The sequence below is a fragment of the Coccinella septempunctata genome, chromosome 9 (assembly GCF_907165205.1).
Source record: "Coccinella septempunctata chromosome 9, icCocSept1.1, whole genome shotgun sequence".
Classification (NCBI taxonomy): Eukaryota; Metazoa; Arthropoda; class Insecta; order Coleoptera; family Coccinellidae; genus Coccinella; species Coccinella septempunctata.
In genome coordinates, this window is record NC_058197.1 from 10008368 (window position 1) to 10021551 (window position 13184).

The following is a 13184-nucleotide window of genomic DNA, read 5'->3' on the forward strand; positions in this document are numbered from 1 at the left end:
TCGAATCAAATTATTTTTTCATAATGGGCCACCTCGTAAGTATCAGCATCAACGACACTTCTCAATCAGTCAGTTCCACAAGAGAGATGAGGGGAAAATAACCAGAGACGTATCTCGAGCGGATAAAAAAAAATTGTTAAAGTGTTACTGAACAACAGAAGGCGTGAACGGGTGAATTCGACGTGGTAATTAAGGAAGAATGCGGCAATGGGTTCATTTGGAAACTTTCGGAGGTCGACCAGTGGCGTGCTATCAGATTTTACAATCTGTAACATTCAAAATCGATTCGAGTGAAGTGAGTTCTAATAAAAGGTATTTTCAAACAGTGCAGTGGTCCATTTCGCCCAGAGGGTATTGATATAATTGTCATTTGCCAGAAATCCTTGTAAAATCTGGTCTCGTTTGAATGTCAAACGTCTGGATGGAAGTTTTGAAGATCCAACAATATATATTTTTTTTATTAAATCGTTAATATCAATGAGTACATCAGGAGGTCCGCCACTGTCCTGTTGAAAGGAAAGGGACAGCTCTATATGTTGGCTTTGATCACTTCTGAAGACAGCAAGTGATCACAATGTGTCGCTTCCAAATGATCCGATTCAAATGAGCTGTGTTTGGTCGCACATGGTGGTCTTTACACTAATTAATCGTCTTTAAATGTTGATGAGTTGGGGCGATATTTTCAGTGTGGAATATTTCAGGGTTTAGAAATAGGAGTTTCTCTTGAAGATTTCGAGATTTTCGAGAGTTGTGTAAGGTATACTCCATTCACATTTATTTTGGCAGTCGGTTGGCCATGAAATAATTTTCTCAAGTTTTTGTAACTAGATCGGAGTAAGGTTGGCACTCATGAAATGTCGTTAATGTCATAACGCCGTTGCCACAACTAATATAAATTTTTATTACGAAAATGCCGAAAGTTATTGAAAAAAGAGACAGGGTTTCAGGAAGTGATATTTAGAATTCAGGTCAGTTCATTCAAATAGTTATACCCTGATATTCTAAAATCCACAATACGTCAGACGGTAGCGAACATATTCAATGTGAAAGAATTTATATAATGTTTCATCTGAATCCAAACGACTTATATTTCAGCTGAATATTTCCACAATCAGAAAGATTGCGAATGAAGAGGATGACAAAGAATTTCCCTCTATTGGGAGACCCAAAAAAGTGGTGGCTTTCGAGAATTTTATGTTTGGGTGAATTAATGCGAAAAGTTTACTACAGGATTTTCGATTAATGTCATCGTAGAATAAGCTCCCGAAAATTGATTTTTCATTTGACTTGTCCTATACATTGTTAATGTCTTAAGGTGCCAATAAATACCTAATTAATATTATTATATCAATGTTTTAGGATAAGCAGCCACAAATACGGGCTAGTTGTCCTGTTAATTGTTTATTCATGTGAAATTTTTTTTCAAAGGTGAAGTTCATCTTGACTTGAACCTTCCTTTAATTCCTTTTACTTATATGGACGCAAGATGATTTTTCTTGAAGAATTTAACATTCTTGTAATTATCTGTTAGTTCCTCCGGAAGATACCCATTCCCAACCACTGCATCATATGCATTTCATCTTCGGGTTAATATTTTTGAAATCTACAACTGATGTAACGTATTCAAACTTTAGCCAAAAAAGATAACGAACATTAACTCTCCTCGAGCTAGTGCATATTATGATATTATACTGATCTCTTGTATTTTCCAAGCAAATAACTAGATTTGGTATGCCTTCAATCAGTTTGTATAAACTTCAATTATGTTCGTCACATATTTTCCGAAGGGACTCGACATTGTGATAAAATACGTGATTACAGAAACTTAAAGGTAGAACGGGCAACAAAGCGTTGATTTAAAACCCAAAAATGTTTTGACAAGCGTCATAAACCAGGTCATGTGTCAAATTTCCATGGCCAACCGAGTGCTAAAATAAAAGTGAATGAAGTATAACTATCTGAATGATCCAGAGATCTGACTGCTTCTTGATCCATAAAATATATTTTACTCCAAATTAAAATGTAGGTCCTTATTCATTTTCTTCAAAGCATTGAAAACGAAACAGCAGAACCAAATTATACAGAGTCTTTGACTCGTACAAATATTTTAACCATAGATTCTTGAGGTCAAAAGAAACACTTCTTTCCAAAAATACAGGCTGTTGAAAAACCTTGAAAAAACGTTATTTTTAGTTATATCTCACAAACCGTTTTATCGAATGAAATGAGTTTCGGAATATGGTTTCCAATTTATTAGATGAATCTTTTTCGAACACAAGATATCACCTAGGCCTTCCAGTTTGCTCATTATCACCATCAGATACCATAAAATACCAAAAAATTCGAAGAAGCAAACTCTTGAAACTAAGTTGGACGTTGTCTGATGAATATTCGAACGTTTTGGAAAATGAAAATATTCTTCATATTTTCCCGTATAATGCACAGTTTTCGAGTACATAGTTTGATGTTGAGTACTTTGGCTGAATGTAACTCTGCTTAAAAGATCCACATATGTGTAGTGTCACAGATTTGGCTTGTTATTCTGAAGGGTATTCTGTTTTTCCAGAGGTGGCATAGATTATTATGAAAACTTAGAATGGCTATATCTTTTCATCAGGGACGAATAGGAAGAAATGGTATAATAAAAAATTGTTTCTTTTGACCTCAAGAATCTACTGTTCAAATATTTGTACGAGTGAAAGACTCACCCTGTATTGTTCAAATACTGTATTTTTGCTGCCGTGAATGTTTTTTTTCCTTATAATTCTAACCTGAAAACCTCTAGTTATTTTAGGGGAAAATTGGGTTTATCTGCGGGGAAAATACAAATTAATCCCATACCCGTAACCATCGACGTGAGTTTATTGTGGCAATTGATGAATATTGGTCTGAAATGTTACTGTTTAGTAGCTGCGTATTCATTCAATACAGAACGCAAATATTATCCGATCCCGACTCACACAGGCAGTCTTACAACAACGACCATCTTTTACATTATTCAGTATTTCAATTTTATTTGGGCTCATTACCAAGTCAACGAAGACCTTACGGCCCTTCCTGATGAACGTGAATTTCGGTCCTCGCAGTCTATCATCATGTTTGCCCCGATCCCGACCCCCGTTACGCCTAAACTAATTTGGTATTCAACCTGATCCTACGCGTTTTTGTCGGCAGAAAGAGAAGCTCTGGTGTTAAATGCATAATATATGGTTCGTTGTATGTCTTATTCAGAAGACAGGCTCGCCCCACCCCTAGGCGTGACGAAAATTCGTACGTTCGAGTTCCCTTTAACCCTCGACCCGGCGTCCCGACGTCCGCGTCGAGAAAAGACGACTAAGGGCGAACGTAGGCCGTTTGGCGAACATTTTTAACACTGGAGAAAGCAGTGAAAGCGCCAGGGATTTCCAGGGGGGCTACATTGGGAATTTGGATGGGAATGGCCGTTTTCAACTCCAGATCTGAACACTGTTGATTTTTTACCGTTTACCGAAGGAAATCCGCATCGTGAGATGTAACGCACAGCTCGTAACTCATACAAGACTCGATTCACACAAGAGTCGTTGGGTAAACCAACATCTGGAATGGAGTCGAGGTAATAAATGCCTCGTATCATAACTTGATTGGTTTGATTGATTGATAGAATAATGTTAGGTGGCTCATGATGGCTCGAGGCGTTTAAACCATTCGAATGCCAACGAATTAACGTGTACTGTGGGTTTAATCATGCATAATGATCGAGGATAACGCGATAGATGTGGGCAAAAAGCGGTTGTGATGGATGGGTGTGAAAAAAATCGGATATTTCGATGTGCACATGAATAAACAATTTCGGCTGAAATGGCGACGCGTTGATTGAATACTAAATTCGTGTGATTGGCCTGAGGTTATTCCAGTTATCGAATAGGGTTTAGTGTACACTTTTATCACGAGAAATTGTAGGAATTAATCTCCGAAACTACTGAATCGATTTTGAAAATTCTTTTGCAATTAGGAAGCTACATCCTTTCTGAGTGGAATGAGCTTCATTTTATTGCGAAAAATCATATTTTTCAAAGTGATATATCAATATTGGTCAAGCAATTTCGAGAAAAACGGTTTTATCCTTTTATGGCGTGTGTGATTGAAATGTTTTATACAGAATGTATAATTATTTCAACAGTATATTCTTGGGGTCGAAAGAAACAGTTTTGTTCCTACACTATTTTTTTCGATACAGTCATTTTAAGTTTCCATAATGATCTATGCCACCCCTGAAAAAACAAAATTCCCTTCAGAATAACAAGCTAAATCTATGACACTACACATATGTGGATCTTTTAAACAGAGTTGCATTCAGCCAAAGTACTCAACATTAAATTACTCGAAAACGGTGCATTATACGAGAAAATATGAAGAATACTTTTATTTCACAAAACGTATTCATTGGACAGCGTCCAACTCAGTGGCAAGAATTTGCTTCTTTGAATTTTTGGTATTTTTATGGTATGTAATAGTCATAATGATAAAACTGGAAGACGTGGGTGATATCTTGTGTTCGAAGAAGATTCATCAAATAAATTAAAAACTATATTCCGAAATTCATTTCACTCGATGAAACCGTTTGTGAGATGGAACTAAAAATAAAATTTGTTTGTGGTTTTTCAACAGCCTATATCTTTCGAACCGAGCCGATTCGAAAAAAATGGCAAGGGAAAAAAGTTTTTCTTTTGACCTCAAGAATCTACTTCTGAAATATTTGTACGAGTCAAAGACTCTACAGGGTGGGAAAAATTCGTTGTCAACTGAGAGGATCTCGGGATCTATAAGAGCTAGAAAAAAACCGATGACACATTTCCGAGCTCTTTTTTTAGAGAAACAAAGAATGGTGAAAACCTTAGCTTCCTACGATTCTTCGTTTTTGAGTTATAAGCAAAAAATGAGATTTTGACGATTTCGAAAAGTTCTCATAACTTTATTGTCTTTGAAGTTACAGATCTGAAACTTGAACCTTCTCAGGCACTTTTATACGTAGAATCTAAAAACGGTTTTTTCCAATTCAAAAAAAAATTCAGTGAAAATTTACATTTAAAAAAAACTAAATTTCGCCTTATGATTCGAAATAAAAAATATTTCGAGCTCGTCAGTGGATTCTACGTAAAATTTCCCTGTAGAAGGTTCAAGTTCCAGATCTGTAACTTCAAAGACAAAAAAGTTATGAGAACTTTTCGAAATCGTCGAAATTCTATTTTTTGCAAATAACTCAAAAACGAAGGATCATAGGAGGCTACGCTTTTCACCATTCTTTGTTCCTCTGAAAAAGAGCTCGGAAATGTTTCATCCGTTTTTTTCTATAGCTCTTATAGTTCTCGAGATCCCTTCAGTAGACAACAAATTTTGCCAATCCTGTATACGTGAATGTTCACCAAAAAGATGGATATAGGATCAGTAGCTCAAAATAAGTCGAAAAATTCTTATGAAGTCATGCGCGTAAACGCCTCGTTGAAGAGTTACGTCTCTTCAAAGATGACGATTTGATTATGGATTTATTCAATTTTTTTCAGAGGGACAGAGATAAACAAATGAAATTTTGCAGTGGTATTTTTCGATCTCTATGAAACGAAAAAAACAATGAGTTCAAGTTAACCCTGTCTCATAACCAAGTTGAAACAAATTATAGGCTTCTATCGAACATTTCTCTACCCTCAATCCATATGCTAAGTCCATTAGGGACACAATCGCGCTTCTTGTAAACCAATAAGCTGTGTAACACTCCGTCGAGCTTAATCCCTGGATAATATATCGGCATAGACGAAATGCAACTACGCCCAAAAGCGTATTATACAAATACGCGGTTTGGCGGCTCGCCTCTACCAACCACCCCCCCCACCCCTCTTCGCCCCACAGATTCACCCCGTCGCGGATGCTTTTAACGCGCACGAAAATCCACCCCCAAGCCCTTTTAAAACGGTCCTGGATACCGGGGGAAGGAAGCTATCGGCTACATCTTCCTAGGAATCGCAAGACCTTTTGATCGGGGTGATTTGAGCCAGACAGAGGGATGAATTTTAGCCGACGCTTATCTCAGACGATGCCCGGTTGAATTTAGGTTAGGTACGCGGTGCAGTCGATAAATCTGGACGATTCAAAGTTGGGGGTGAAGGATTGAAGTTTTTCCATGGGTTGATGTTTCAACCCCTACAGTAAAAATAGGAGAATTGGATTCAATTTTGAGCTATTTCGATAGAATATTGAGTAAGCCTTAAATTAAAGCCCAAATAAAACCGAAGATGTGGTTCTTCTAGATTTACGAGATGAATTTCCATCAAGTAACTGTTTTTCTTTCATTCGTACACAAGCAAAAATGAAATAATGTCTCAAAAAGTAAAGATACTAAAACATACCGTCAATATTAACAATTTTCAGTCGATAAGAAAAACAAAAAACTCTTAAAAAAATCATATAGTACTTACAAAACCGTGTTTGTCGGATATATTGTTCGTCAACTTGAGCTTGTGAAAAGACACCACTTTCTGCATCCATTGTTCGCCCGTCGAAGGACTATCCGGATGGATGTACATCCTCTTAGGCATTTCTGGATCAGCTTTACCCGCCACCATCCACCGACTGAAAAAAAGAATTGGGGTAAAGAGTGATTAACGAAGGAAATCATCCAAGAACCAAATTGACAGCATGCAAGTTAGTAGTTTGGATACAAATCTAGAAGTCTTTCACCAGCTGAAGATTACCATCCCTTCACGAATTATGTGTCGAATCATCTTTAAGTTTTATAATTCCAACAAATTCTTTGTTAGATATGGGTTGAAATGATCATTTTCGAAGAGGATATCTGAGGTACAAAAGGTACATAAAACATCAAGAAACACATTATTCACAGTTTCGAGCCAAAAATACATTGGATGACACCCAATATGGGTTTATGCGATGGGGGTACCCCAGGGTTCTATTCGGGGTCCCGTAATATTCTTCAGCCAGCTTGGAACACTCGAATGATCTATGACTACTGTTAACAAACGCATGCTTCGTGCCTATGACATGTATTCGGGCATCTGTTTTCGTTGGGGGGTCTTTCAGGGGAGAAACATCCTGCCAAAAACAAACACCCGTCAGACGTAAACTTCGTATGCGACAGAACTTCGAGCTGAACCCGCGGATTAGTAGATCTGTAGTATACGAAATTCACGACCAAGACACCAGAAAAATGGGGAAGGTCTAAGAAAGGTAACATCGAAAATAAAATCTAACCTGTTGTGAAATTTGTATCTACAATCGTCAGCTGCCACTATGTCCATAAGTAGGATATATTTCGATTTTTTGTCTAGACCCGACACGCGAACTTTGTAGGCAGGAAACATGCGCCTGGAATTGAGAAATGAACAAAATTAGAGAAAGTTGCTTTGGCAAGTGTCACCTGTTGTGAAATTTGTATCTGTAGTCGTCTGCAGCGACGATGTCCAGCAGAAGGATGTATTTGGCTTTGAGGTCCAGGCCTGACACCCTGAATTTCATCTGCGGAAACATCTGCCTGAAATTCGGAAGGGTTCACTGTACTGGGAGTTTCAGAACATCCCTTGGAGCATATCGCACTATACATTGGTATGGAAATTTTTGGTGAAATAGGATTCAAGTCGAACCATTCGCTTATTATCCCTTTCAAAGTTTCATATAGATATCATTTTGCAGATTTTGTGGAATATAATAAAAATATACAACATGGTTTGTGCTCAAATGTCTAGTTTATTTCTTAAGACCTCGCAGACTTATGATAGTTTTCAAGATCTTGAAAATATGTTAAAAACAGTTCCTAACACCGTTTATATGTTTCTCTTCAAGGAAGATCGTGTAAACGGAAAAGTTGATTGTTATATTTTTTGATCATTTTTTCCAATTCTGCTAGGTTTAAAAGATAGGGGATGCTGAAAATCCCTAAAAAATTTGATTCTCAGTAATATCTCACAAACGATTTCATCGAATGTGAATGATTTTCAGAATATAGATTTTTATTGATATGATGATGTGAATATTTTACCATTTTGGAAAACAAAACAAATTGTGAGTTTCCAAATTCTGTTTGAGAAGTATTTAAAAATGAAAAATTAAAATGGGTTTTTAAAATTTAAAGCGTTTCGTTTCTATTGCACAACTTGGCAACATCGACTGAAATGTGCGTTGATAATAAAGGACAACAAATACACTATCTTGATGAGATAGACAAAGATGGCTGTCTATGAAGTCTGGGACGAACGAGAAAGATCGTGAAATTTTATGGGATTTTTATGGCCGGTTGCTGTTGAGGCTCACCAGTGAGTACGCGCCATATGATGGCGCTGTTATTTTATTAACAAGCCATTGTTCTTTTTATTTTCTAGTAGGCGCTGTTGCCAAATCGTAAACTAGAAACGACGCGATATAAAATTTTGAAACCTGATATTTGAAGAATGATTTTGAATAGTTTCCGCGGTGCATTTGAAAATTTCATGAATGAAACTGATAATTATTCAGTTTAAACCTGCATATGCTGTGATTAAGGAGAATTCCCCATTAACCTGAAAACATAACATATTACAGATGTGTATAGTGTCATAGATTCAGCAATTTATTCTTAAGGAAATTTTGTTGTCATTATTGTAAAGTTTGATGTTTGTTAACTTGCCAAAAAAGAACGTTCAGAAAAAATGTCATTTATGATATGAAATGAAATTTTGAATGGCTTATGCTTGAATATGGATACTCTTGTACGAAATGAAATGAACAACCATAATGAATGATTATACAGGGTGAGTCTTTGACTAGTACAAAAATATTTTAACATTAGATTCTTGAGCTTGAAAAAATACGCATTATATGAGAAAATATGAAGAATACTTAAACAAATTGTTCAAATATTTATTAGATAGCGTCCAACTTAGTTTCAAGAGTTGGGTTCTTCGAAGAAGTGGGTGATGTCTTGTGTTCGAAAAAGATTCATCAATTAAACGAAAAACTATATTCCCAAATAAATTTCATTGGATAAAACAGTTTGTGAGATAGAACTAAAAATAATTTTTTTTAAGGTTTTTCAACAGCCTGTATCTTTTAGACCGAGTCGATTCAGAAAAAATGGTAAGGAAAAAAAGTGTTTCTTTTGACCCCAAGAATCTACTGTTAAAATTTGCATGAGTCAAAGACTCAGCCTGTATGTTGGAGATGAATACAGAGCTAATATACGTGGTTGCAGGCTGAATTCGTTATCATTATCAAAAATGAAATAGAAATCAAGAGAAGAATTTCCAATGTTTATCTCCAACGAAATTGGGGCTACTCAGTTATTGCCACTTCGAATGGAAAAAGTGAGGTTATGCTTGTTTTTCTTATATACTGGACAAGTTTGAACAGTATTTTTGAAGCTTCGAAAAGCTTCAGTTTTGGGTTTCCAGGATTGGCATAGCTCATTACGATAACTTAAGATTGCTATATATTTTTAACCAAGATGAATCAAAAAAAAAATTTGAACGATAAAAGTGTTTCCTTTACTGTTAAGATATATAAGTAGGTACAAAACAAAGACTCGCCCTGTTTATCTTCTTAGGTTAGGTTTTTTTGAACAAAATCGTTTTATTTTTTTTTTTTTGATTCCAGTTTATTCTTATTTTAATTCACTTAAAAGTTTTGCATGAAGTGAGGTGTATCTGAGATGGGAGGCGGTAGATGGGCAAATTATTTTCATTTGTACTTTGAGTACCATATAAGCCAGGAAGCGAAGCCCAATTTTTAAAGCTTTACTCTGCCAACCTTCGTGACTGCAGTAACTTATACTCCACTCATTTAATAGAGCTCCTTATCGCAGATCAGGACATCTGTCATTAGAAATGACGTTTCGACCTTTCACCGCGCATTCGCTGCGGCATTCGCAGTACCGTGCGTCTCAATTAAACGGACCGTCGTAACCGCGTTACGCCCCCCGCGTTTTCAGATGGAAATGACGCAGCGACTAGGTGTAGTCGAACAAATAACCCCGACATCAATCAGTCCCACGTAAACACACGGTCGTTGCGAAAAAATTGCACGCGAGTCCGTTCTAACAGTGATATATCGCCCCGGCAAACCGTTCTTTAATAACACACTGCAAAATTGCCTCTCGTCGAGTCGTTATGACGTCCTATCGAAAAAAAAAATTAACCTGTTCGTCGTCGTCATCGTCCACCCCGTTTCGATAAACAGGAAGTGGAAAATTGGCCTGCGATATCGAATGACTCCGGCATCGGTATGGCAATGAGGCCCATTATTTGGGGTACCCAGGGCACTGTCGTAAATCAGCGCTCGGTCAAGTAGGCCGTGCCGGACTGTCACGGTTTATGAAAATAAAATCTTTGTTAATGTGGTCAACCTGTTATTAGGTGTCCTTCTCGGGGGATTCGGGGTTATGTTTGGGTTCGGATATGGGCAGGTTTGGATGGGTTTGATTATGGTTTCGGGAACGGTCGCCAATTTGCGAATTGCTCGGATGATACGGTGAATTTGTTGTTTGTTCGTCGTTTTGTCTGATTGTTATATCAATTATATTAACTGGCCTTGTTGTTTTTAGTTCTTTTTGACTTCTCTTAGCAGCAACAAATAGGGAAATATCACATGATGTTCAATATTTACAATTCATGGAAGTTATACAATAAAGTCGTTTTTCTTGTATCGATTCATTCGCCTAATACTTGATAGAGTTTGAGAAAGTTTCAATAATCGTTAAGAGAATTTCTCCTGGAGGATAAACGGTTATACCATTCAGGGATGAAATGCCAATATCGATTATTCGTAAATGAATCTTGTACCTAAACACAGGGTTGGACGGTATCCAAATTACTTGTTATTTATTTCAGTAATTCCAATACAACTACATATTTTTGTATTCGTAACTCACCTCAATTTGGGTTATCACAGCATATGCAAGTTTAAACTGAATAATTATGATTTTCATTCATGAGTTTTTCAAATGCGCTGTTTTAAGATTTAGATCGCTTCGTTTCTAGTTTACGATTTGACAACAGCGCCTACTAGAAAATAGGAAGAATAATGGCTGTTGATTTACAGCCATCATAAGGCGCGTACTCACTGGTGAGCCTCAACAGCAACCGGTCATAAAAATCCCATAAAATTTTACGACCATTCGTTTGTAGCTTTGGAGGCCGCTGCCTCGTTGCGTTATGGGAAAAAAGGCGTTTTCGGCGTAAACAAGGGGATGAATTGAAAATTGACAGGAGGTTTTGACGTTTTTCCTCATCCAGGTATTGGATTTACACATCGTTGCATGGATTCACGAAGGAAAAAATCATTTTCCAAATATTATAAAAAATACGGGAAAGATATAGTTAAAAATTCTTATTCAGTTTTAGAATGACGTTTCTTGAAAAATTTGGATGCTTTAATCGTGAAAGGTCTTCCTCAACGATGTGTTAGTTGCTCTGCCTATCTATCCCAGAAAGTAGGGTTGCTAAAGGACGTTTTCGTTTATTATTATTAATAAGCGTTTGCCACAAACTTCAAAATCGAACCCATTTTTAATTGGCGCCCAACGTGGGGCCTCTAATAGGAAATTTTCCTCAATTTGGGTCATCACAGTATATGCAAGTTCAAACTGAATAGTTATGAGTTTCATTCATTAATTTTTCAAATGCACCGCGGAAACTATTTAAAATCATTCTTCAAATATGAGGTTTTAAAATTTAAATCGCTTCGTTTCTAGTTTACAATGGCTTGTTTATAACATAACAGCTGTTGATTTACAGCCATCATAAGGCGCGTACTCACTGGCGAGCCTCAACAGCAACCGGCCATAAAAATCCCATAAAATTTTACGACCTTCCTCGTTCGTCGCAGATTTCATAGACAGCCATCTTTGTCTATCTCATCATGATAGTGTATTTGTTGTCCTTTATTATCAACGCATATTTCAGTCGATGTTGCCAACTTGTGCAATAGAAATGTAACGCTTTGAATTTTAAATAACCATTTTAATTTTTCATTCTCAAGTACTTGAAATAATTTTTTTGGGAGACGGTTGAAATGGTTATTTCAAAATGTGCCGTTTCTAAGATATTTCATAAAAAATACATCAGTTTCCTCAGAAGGAGTATTCTCTATTGCCTTTTAATCATTGGCATTTCAAATACCTGACGTTGAGGTATTTTGCAGTTAGTATTTCAAATATTTATGACTGCAAGTACGTTTCCACATGAACAGATTCATCAATCTTATTGAGGGGAAAATTTTCCAGAAAAAACAAAACGGTAACCGATAAACATGTTTCCTCTTCAAACATTGCAACACTGCCGAGAACACTGCACATTTACAGTAAGTCAAATTGTCAAGTATTCTGTCAATTGTTATCTCGATGGTCATTTATGTTCGAGAATGATTATTTTCACAAAGTTTCTGTGTATTTCTTATACAAGTTATCATTTATTTTGTAAGTTTATTCTTACGAATGTCACGATGAAGGATTAAGAGTTATCTATTCAAGTAACCTAAACATGACTGTATTTGGTATATTATATTTCGAATTAGAATAGTTAAAATACCGAATTTTGTATTGTATATTTCAATATCTCGTACTTCGTATTTCGAATACAAGCTAGATAGTATTTTGTAATTTGTATGTCAATTGAAGCAGAATATGCTTTGTTTTCAGTTTTGCCAACTCTGTTTAAAAGCTCCACAGATGTTTAATGTCGACGATTTAGCTTGTTATTCTTAAGAGAATTTTGTTTCTCCAGGGTTGGGATAGCTCATCATGATAACTCCAAATGGCTATATATCTTCAACATAAAAATATGGTGAAGGAAAAAAGTGTTCCTTTTGACCTCGAGAATCTACTATTGAAATATTTGTACCAGTCAAAGACTCACCCTATAAACGTATGTGTAGACAGCTACAATACATACGCATTAGTTTCTCATTGATCTAAGAGCAAGTTTATGAGAGACTGCAAATTTTAGGTAACAAAAACATCACTGGTTTATCTTTGACTGAAACGGATGCTCCTTAACCTTTTATTAGATCATCTTGATGCAGGAGGCCGTGGTAGTCCACGACGTGAAACAGTTAAATCTGGCCTGGCCCTAGGAATTCGCATTTATTTAACCAGCATTAGTCACGTGGGCGGTTACCGTCCGAAAAATCAATAAATCTTGAAGGGAACAGTTACCACGGCCCAGCGC

The 13184-nt window shown here is 36.5% G+C and overlaps 1 protein-coding gene across 6 annotated transcripts in view; it reads right to left on the reverse strand.

The window, feature by feature from the left end:
- Window positions 1-13184, reverse strand: part of LOC123320382 (optomotor-blind protein) — a 116354-nt gene that overhangs the window by 65108 nt on the left and 38062 nt on the right. For 4 of the 6 annotated variants that reach the window (XM_044907689.1, XM_044907688.1, XM_044907691.1 and 1 more), the window contains exons 3-4: window positions 7409-7522; window positions 6450-6603 (exon numbers count right to left, since the gene is read on the reverse strand). In XM_044907689.1, the coding sequence (XP_044763624.1) occupies window positions 6450-6603; window positions 7409-7522 (268 nt within the window). Of the gene's footprint in view, window positions 1-6449; window positions 6604-7242; window positions 7357-7408; window positions 7523-13184 lie in introns of all 6 variants that reach the window. The other 2 variants (XM_044907687.1, XM_044907692.1) reach the window with 1 other exon arrangement.